The sequence below is a fragment of the Gadus macrocephalus genome, chromosome 8 (genome assembly GCF_031168955.1).
Source record: "Gadus macrocephalus chromosome 8, ASM3116895v1".
Classification (NCBI taxonomy): domain Eukaryota; kingdom Metazoa; phylum Chordata; class Actinopteri; order Gadiformes; family Gadidae; genus Gadus; species Gadus macrocephalus.
Window position 1 is genome coordinate 16,723,745 of NC_082389.1, and position 8,855 is coordinate 16,732,599.

General features: G+C 43.9%; 2 protein-coding genes across 3 annotated transcripts in view; both read right to left on the reverse strand.

The window, feature by feature from the left end:
* Positions 1-3,235, reverse strand: part of LOC132463398 (dynein, cytoplasmic 1, intermediate chain 2a-like) — a 10,729-nt gene extending 7,494 nt beyond the window's left edge. The window contains 4 exon segments of the mRNA XM_060059539.1: positions 268-403; positions 1,098-1,224; positions 1,767-1,875; positions 3,082-3,235. Coding sequence (XP_059915522.1) covers positions 268-403; positions 1,098-1,224; positions 1,767-1,874 — 371 coding nt within the window. The 5' untranslated portion in view covers position 1,875; positions 3,082-3,235.
* Positions 3,236-4,251: 1,016 nt separating this feature from the next.
* On the reverse strand, positions 4,252-6,688 carry LOC132463399 (actin nucleation-promoting factor WASL-like). 2 transcript variants are annotated; one of them, XM_060059541.1, is made up of 5 exons: positions 6,329-6,688; positions 5,960-6,026; positions 5,729-5,773; positions 5,315-5,475; positions 4,252-5,106 (listed from the first exon to the last, which is right to left on the reverse strand). In XM_060059541.1, exons 2-5 carry the CDS (start codon positions 6,021-6,023, stop codon positions 4,396-4,398), a joined length of 981 nt encoding a protein of 326 aa, XP_059915524.1. In that variant the 5' UTR covers positions 6,024-6,026; positions 6,329-6,688; the 3' UTR covers positions 4,252-4,395. The 2 variants fall into 2 exon arrangements, with proteins under 2 accessions (XP_059915524.1, XP_059915523.1); XM_060059540.1 differs by having other exon boundaries at positions 5,960-6,023; positions 6,316-6,686.
* Between the last annotated feature and the right edge of the window lie 2,167 nt (positions 6,689-8,855).

Genomic DNA, 8,855 nt, shown 5'->3' on the forward strand with positions numbered 1-8,855 from the left:
AGAGAGAGAGAGAGTGAGTTTGAAAGAGACAGGGAGAGGTGGAGGAGAAGAGAGGAATTAGTTATTTGCGCAGAATAAAAACAGGAAAGCCGGTGAGAGAGAAGGCAAATAAGGTGAAAGGGTTGACATTTTCAAACAAAGTCAAACTTCCGCATGCAGGTTTATCAACAGGTTTTACAACAATCCAGCCTGATCTCACTATCTCACTCTCCCTGACTCTCTCTCTCACGGTCACTCTCACTCCAACACACACACACACACACAGACCTGGGCCCGGCGTTCCCGTCGCCGGAGTCCTGGCTCCCGGCGTCGCTGCCCACTGATTTGTTGGAAGGAGACATGGGGGCGGGGACTAGGTAGTGAAACAGACACGTATCCTCTGTTATTATCCTCAGAGGCTCCGCTGCTCAGACACACCCGTGAAAGAGAGAGAAAGAGGAGAGAGAGAGAGTGTGTGTGTGTGTGTGCATGAGCGTGTGTGTGTGTGTGTACGGGTTGTGGGTATAGTTGAGTGTGTGCATCGAAAACAAGTAGGTGAACCCAACATAAGTGATGGGGTAAATTAGTAAGTGAATGAGAGGGGGAGTAAGTGTGGGAGTGAATAACAAGTGAGTGTAAGGTTTGGATTATCAGGGTTTGTGTGCATGCGGTTATATAATGAATGGAGGGGGGGGGGGGGGGGGGTGATACACAAAAAAGGGATGAGAGACGGACAAGAAAGGGAGAAAAGATAAAATGCAAATAAATGACAGGTAGACACGGGAGTCATGCTTTTGAACAAACGGTCAGAAGGCCAAACGCTGAAGACAAGAGGAGCAGAGAGGGAGTAGGGGGTGATGGCTGAGGCCAGGTTAGACCACCAGGTTAAAGAAGCCTTTCTTAAAAGTACAGCCATCCCTTGAGAGGAAAAACCCAGACATAATGAAAGACAACAAGGGGGAGACAGATGCATGCTGGGATGCAAACTCTTATTTAACGTGTGTGTGTGTGTGTGTGTGTGTGTGTGTGTGTGTGTGTGTGTGTGTGTGTGTGTGTGTGTGTGTGTGTGTGTGTGTGTGTGTGTGTGTGTGTGTGTGTGTGTGTGTGTGTGTGCTTACCGTGGGCTAAATCAGGGGTGATACCCACACTCTGCAGCAGAGCCTCCGCCTCTCTCCTCTTCCTGTCCAGATCTGAGTCTTCAGCCGCGGGACCCCCAGACCCGTCCGCTCCACGCTTAGCATCCCCCTACCCCACGCACACACACACACACACACACACGCACACACACACACCGCAGAATTTAGTCCCAAAACATTGCTACTGTTAATTACTGGTTTATGACAAGTACATCCTGTTAATCAATACTGAATACGATTGGTTTAGCTTATGCTCTCGTGTATTCTGTTCAAAGTTAAACAAATGATCGACCACCACATCTTACAATAGGCAGGGGCAGGATCATGTAATGGTTGTTGTTTTGTACTTCTAGCTGAAAGGTTCTGGTTTCCAACCAAACCTTCTGGAATCTAACTGTTATCATCATCATAGAACACGATGGCTGAAACCTACCTGCCCCTTAATGACATTTATCAATTCTCTATTTAAGTCTTTGCATAAAAGTATCTGCTAAAGGATTAACTAGTAGTAATAATATTAGCTTGTGACTCCCTTTGGTCTCGGTTAAAGAAACAGCTGACAATAAGCCATATATACCAATGAGAAGTCACCACTATAACATGACAAAGTGCTACAATGGGGGGCTTTAAGTCTTCCATGGGCCTACACACATCCTTCTTTTTCTTCTCTTCCTCTTTTCTCTTCTTCTCCTCTCGGATCTGGGCAATGCGCTGCTTCTTCCTCTCCAACTCGGCCTTCAGCTCACTCTTGTCAGACATCCTGTAGGGCAGGGAGGGAGGGAGGGTGGGAGGGAGGGAGCATGTGGATGGGAGGGAGGGAGGGAGGGAGGGAGGGAGGGAGGGAGGGAGGGAGGGAGGGAGGGAGGGAGGGACATTAGATTAGAGCAATAAAACTCATGCTCTTAGCATAACGGGTTACACAACATGGTTAACTTGACTCTTGAAATATGCATGCAATATTTCAAGGTTTATATATACATTAATGCATTATGGTTCATCATATGTATTGTTAAATTCAACAGCACTGGGAAAAATAAGGGTTTGCTCTCATTTAAAAGCAGACTTTTGAACACACCTTGATTGCCATTAACTGAATTTGAGTCATGACTCCGTTTTATTAAAATGATCTGATAAAACGAAGGGACTTGCAGGGAGCCTCTGGGTGTGTTGGTTTTAGCCCTGTCACACTGGGAACATGTGAAGACACAAGAGAGCAGCTAAAGACAAGGTTTCCTTTATCTCGTCTTCTTAACCATGGCTGAGCATTGAAGAAAACGTTTCCAGACAAAAAAAGATCCAACGTCATAACATGTAGTTATTACAATAATCACATATATATTTGAAGTCTATAAACAAGTCAACATTTCATGCATTTCAGAAGGTAACCTTTGGTAACCTATTTTCTTTATGGTTATGTTTATTTGTATTGTGCAGGCCTGCTGTCTGACAGCATGCAGTATCTAACCCGGCCGGTTCTCTGCAGAGCAATAGGCTATCTGGGTGTCCACGTTGATGAGCAGTACATATTGCACTAACACAAATACGCACAGACACTTAAGAATTCAGATGTTTCTGAATCCTTTCAGATGATAAGGTAAGAAGTGATGGACAGAACAAGGCGACCATCACAGGGGCTGCTGAGGACACTTCTTTTGTCATTGCTGGACTCGACTCAAGGGTTTACATAATATTGTCTATAAACCACGTTTATCCAAATTATAAAACCATACCGATTTTTTCCTACCCTACATAATCAGTTGATCAGTTTACATTCATTTTAAGTAATCTGACTGTGGGGAACGTGAAGGAGGCTAGCTAGATTAGCATAGTAATCCTCAAGGCCGGCTCTGAGTCGCCCTACCGGACCGGCCGCTCCTCAGCCCCGCCGCTGTCAGAACCAGACCCACCCAGCTATACCGCTTAATACCAGGCTATCTGGGACAAATAAACATCCAACTGCAAATACCTGAAGTCAGATCTGGACCGTAGGCCGTTTACTATCGTAGTCCGTTTTGATGTGTGCACTGTGTGAATAGCGGGGATGGTGATGAAGACTGGTGATGCTGGAAGTGACAGTTACACTAGTCTTCTTCACTAGTGTTTTCCCGAAGAAACAGCAGGGACGTTGTACCGCCCTCTGAAGGTTTGACACGGTATTAATTGAATGCACAATGCAGTGGAATCTCTGTGGCTATACACGGCATGATCTGTCCTGTATAAGTCGATTTAATTAACATAAGCCCTCTACACACCAAGATGATCTATTTCCCGTTGGTAGAAATACTGATAGAAAGATTGGTGCGTCTATTACATTTCCAAACCCCTACTTAATTATGTATTTTATAGTAACAAAGACTGAGACAATACATCAACCGTTCCTCTGTGATCGGGTAACAGAGGAACGGTCGGTACAATCTCAGGGGGTTTGTGGTTCGGAGTTCTGTTCTCAAAGGAGAAGGAGAAGGGCTCTGCCCAGGGCCCTCCTGGATGACAGGAAGATCAAAGGCTAAACTCAGCCTACAGGACGGTCGAGAGGAGAGGAGGAGGGCCCGGAGGCCTCGGGGCTCTCCTCAACGTGGGAGAAGGAGCATGTCTCCAAAGCCAGGGGCCTATTGCCTACATGTCTACTTTTTACCAACAGAAACACAGAAGCACAGACATCCAACACCCTTGAGATTGGTGTGCAAGGGAAATAATCAATAGGAATGAATGCTACTGTGTCAGAGTGATTAAAGCAAGAATACAGCTGTAATGGAAGGTTTCATTTCCGCCTGAAATATTCATGTTTGAATACTACCTATTGTATCATCACTACACTACTTCAGCTGAAGACTACCTGGGTCAAGATTTGGTGCCGATTTATTGAAGAAGAGGAAAGGTTTTATTAGAGGTGGTTTGAGAGGGATTCTCCAAGATACGCTGTGAGGGGATAATGATCCTTGTGAAACAGGGTTTTAGTGACCCCTGCTGCCATAATACACTCACTACACTTACTATGACACCGACGCTGTGGTGCAGCAGTGCCAACCACTGAGCCACACCATTAGTGCCTCATCTCAAACCCTTTAAATTAAAAAAACATTACTGGATTGCTGTGTGTATGTATGTTTATTAATGCGCAAAAAAAAAGGAAATCTTGTTTTTGTTTACGTTTAATACATTTTCATCAGCAAATGATTTCATTGAGTGTTTAATTACATTTCTTGGTGCGCGTGTGTCTCAGTCCCAGTCCTGTCTGGATATAGTAACGCATTACACCATCAACCTCCTCAACGGGTATTTACTCTTCATCGGCAGCGGCGTTGATGTAGCGGTAGGGGTCGTAGAGGTCACGTTTGTAATCGTAAGGATCAAACTGCGGCTGGATCTCCCTCGCTTCCTCCGTCTTCTCCTCCACCTTCTTTATCACCGGCACCACCGCCGCGGGCGGGGGGGTAGGAGGAGGGGTGGCCGCCTGGGCGGGGCGTAGCGGGTGGTCGACGAGGCAGTCGGGGTCCCAGTAGGGGTCGCAGTCGTACTCCATGGACTTGCCCACGGCGACGGGCGGAGCAGGTGGAAGAGGGGGAGGGGCGGACTTCTTGGGGGGCGGCGGCGGTGGAGGCGGGGGCGCGGCGGCGGCGGCGGCGGCGGCGGCGGCGGCGGCGATCTCCTCCTTGGACTTGGGCCTGCAGGCGGCGTTGTAGCGCGGGTCACACAGCACCGGCACCGCCCCCGTGGGCAGGAACACAATCTGCGGCTTGCACATTGTGTCCCTGGGGTTGCACAGGTAGAAGACCTCGGCGTCTGCCAGGGGGTTCTGGGTGGTGGGCGGCGGGGGGGGCTCCGTGGTGGTCGGGGGTAGGGTGGTGGTCGGCGGCAGGGTGGTGGTGGGCGGCGCCAGGGTGGTCTGCATGCCCAGGAGGTTCTGGTAGGCGGGGGCGTCCGCCCCGTGGACCTGCTCCAGGTGACGCATCTGCTGGTACAGGATGCGGAGTCTGTCGATCTCGTAGAGCTGGCAGGGAGAGAGATGGAGACGCACCAACGAAGAAGTCAATCAAAGAAAAATATAGAGGTTCCACTCTGTCAAAGGCCAAAAATAAAGAGCATCTTATTTCATTTGACGCATTGCAAAGACCAAAGACCTCTTTTCTAGGTAAACTCCACATTTCCAGATCCCCCACCTAGGATTAATATATCTACTTATTTCCATATCATCTTACCCCTTCAATGTGTCCGATGCTGTTGTAGAAGCGGTAGTAGGACTGGAAGTCAGGGGTGCTCCGATGCCACTTGTCCTCAACGTTCCTCCTGGGTCGAGACTGGGACAAGAAGTCATGGGCTCTGGCTGAATCTATGCTGACGGAGCCCATGACTGCTTTCTCTGCCAAATATCCAGAAATTGTATGGGAGGAAGAGCAGTACATTTTCAAAGTCACATTTACATTACAACATTTTAACTAAATATTTGATTTTAGGTAAGCACTTTTGTTGTTAAAGGTTTTTATGAATTGTTCATTCTTTTCTCAGCACTTTTTTTAATGCAACAAAAACATGTAATTAATGTTGAAGAAAAGTTGGATTGCAAAGATACATAAATAAAATATACAGTAGAGGTACAAATACGTAAGTATTACCTTGAGCATCCTTTACTTTCACTAAAGATGTTGCTTCTAGCAAATCTACAGAAAATAACGGTAAGAGAATTAGGTCAGCGTTAGCGTGAAAATGACAAGTATGACCTCCATTCATCTGGAGGTAAGAGACAGTGACTTTGTTCTTTTCAAAAGTTATGCGTTAGCGACGCGTGCCCATTTTACATTTATAGTTTTGATTATAAAAAGCTGTATATTTGTATTGTTACACACCTGGTATTAACACCATGCAGCACAACGCCCAGAGCAGGGAAACTTTGGACAGCATCCTTGACATCTGCAATGTAAAACACGACGATCCATAACTGTTGCAAATATCTTCTCAAACATATTCGGTTAAACTATATCAAAAATTGTTTGACGGAATGCAGTAGGCCTAAGTGAATAAAAACTAACATATATGTATTTTTATTTTCTGTAGTCTTAACGTTTCAACTAATTAAACTTGCTGGAAAAAAACGAATAGGCCTACTACAAGCATGGTTCAAAGATAGATAGTTGTAGACATATCACCGTTTTTTATTTGATGACCAGAGAAATATCCTAAACAGAGAAGTTCCGCGTCTTACCTGTCCTCGTCTCTCCCGTGGCCAGCTGCAGGATGCAAAGTGTTTGTGAATATTTTACTGTTAATAAATACTCGACTTCGCGTCGCTTATAATTGGTGCGTTTTCATTGGCTCTCGACTCAAGTGGCTCCACCCCTTATACAGTCGAGACGTGGAAGAGCTCGTTAGAGCCTCCAACGAGGCTATGAAGCATATTAAATAGTACTGAAAAGTCCAACTTCAAAACAAATCGGGTTCCTTGTAAAGGCTTAACAGCCGTGCTCCCGCTGTGTGCAGCACAGGAGTTTGCTTGCTTGCTGACGATTTCTTTAAATCATGATCCTGATCAAAGTAATGGACACATAAGGCCCAAAGATAAATGTGTATGCCTTTATGCCAACCACAGAAACTGCAGATAAAACACATTTGGTTCAGTAAATCTTATAAACCTAGCAGGGTGGGACCAATATTAAAGGCAGACCTAACTTTGGTAATTCCTAGATCATGACAAAACATGCCAGCAAGGTAAAAAAAAAAAAAATAGAAAGAAAAAATACCCTCCAAAAACAGCTGGGGGCTCTTTCAACTCTGTTCTTGGCCAGTACAAAAAAATAGAGGGGGACTCAGTAAACTGCTGTTTCTAGGGGGAAATATGCAGGGATTATGGGCTAGCTGGTTCAAACCCTAACCATCTACCATATATGCCTTATTCCAGTTTAAAACTCATGTGTTGCTTCTTTTTCAGGAAACCTGGAAATACAACTACTTTTTTTTTTAATCAAAACTAAATTAAGGAGAATATAAGCAAATTGTACTTAAATTGGCTGATACAAAAATGCATTAACCACCTCAATCTCTCTGTCCCCTTCCCTTCGTTCAGTGAACTTTAGAGAGAGCCTCAGAGGAAGCTACTAATGACCCAGAATACAACATCTCAACACTAACATGGACTTTATTATTGTTGGTGATCCCTTACAATACCATACGAACACTGTTCTAGTACAGTGCTACAGCACTAGCCACTCACTGATCGGCCAAATACATAAAGTCTGCGTTGTATTTGTTTGTTTTAAATGTCTCATAATCTTCACAGTGTTGCCGTCTTTTCACACTGCTCATTCCGGCTCAATGTGTGTGATTGTGTCGTGCTAAACCAGCCGGTGAGGCCCTGATCACAGAGTGCAGAGACACAGCGTCTGACAGACGGCACCAGGTGTGTAGTGGTGGATGTCATGCTGTAATTGCTGTACGCAGGCATGCCTTAAATGGAAGGGTAGGGGACGCTTGGTTCCCCTTAAATCATAAAGGGACGTGTATACCTAGAGGTGTTGACATGTCTTATGGCTCAAGAGGAGCCGTCAGTAGGACAATATTCAATTCATTTAATCTGCATCGCATTGATTGAACATCCATTAGGAGGATTAGGCCTTCAAACACGTTCAGACATTTACATGTAGTCATTTTGCAGACACTTTTATCCAGAGTGACTAATAAAGTGAGCCTGAAGGAACAATTAAAGCAAACAATCAAAGTTGGAGCGCTTACAACAATGTTCAAAGGTGAAGGTACCAAGGAACATGAATCGGTTACATTGATTCAGTGTACTGGAGAGTTATCCAATCTCACACAATTTAACTTATAGTCATTTGATAACGATAAGTCTTGTGGATTCAATTCATATACTTAACCTTTATTGATTGTTATTCCACTGGGTTGGAACTAAGGAATTCTGGTTTACAACGAATTCATCCGTATGAACTTTTATTAAAAGAAAATCTCGTCTTACATACAACATATGCCTGCAATTTTCATTATTTGGCAATATTTGTTACAGTAATATTTAAAGCTCTAGTATAAGAAAATGGTGACCCCGCATCTTATCATCTATAGCAACATAAAATGCAATATTATAAACATAGTATTAATATATAGTAAAATGGCATTAGTTCACCATATTGGCCATGTTTAGGTCAAACTATGCAAAAGACCACATACTATTGGGTGGATTACTGCAATTTAAAAATAGTTTTCATAGAAAAACATTATCACCACCTTTGGGGTGGCAATTACCCTAACATGTGTCCCTCTTATCTTCCAATGAAATTATACCTTGTCCTGGGCGCTCTCTCAATCGGGTATCTCTATGTTTTTACGCGTGCATTCTCCGTTTTAAGAGGGTGGGTGGTTTGTAGTAAACCTGCCTACTTGTATTTAAAAAAGTTGATCTTACTCTATAGAATTACTATGATTAGGCCTTCTTATTAATTTGACTCTACAAAAAAATGTCTAAGAGTATTGTTCTTTGTATTTAGAATAACTGAAAAAAATGACCCCATGATCAATAAAACACCAATAGCTCTTTCAAAGTGCTTACATGTTCAGGTAAATTGTAGCGATATATTAGGCCAGCATAACAGATACTTTCTATGCTGACTGGACTCCCAATGTTGGTCAATTGATAAATTATTAGTTTATATCATGTTCCATCTGAAATTGTACCTCTGAAACCTCCAAAAATATATATAATAACAATAAAAAATATATATATATTATATTTAAGAA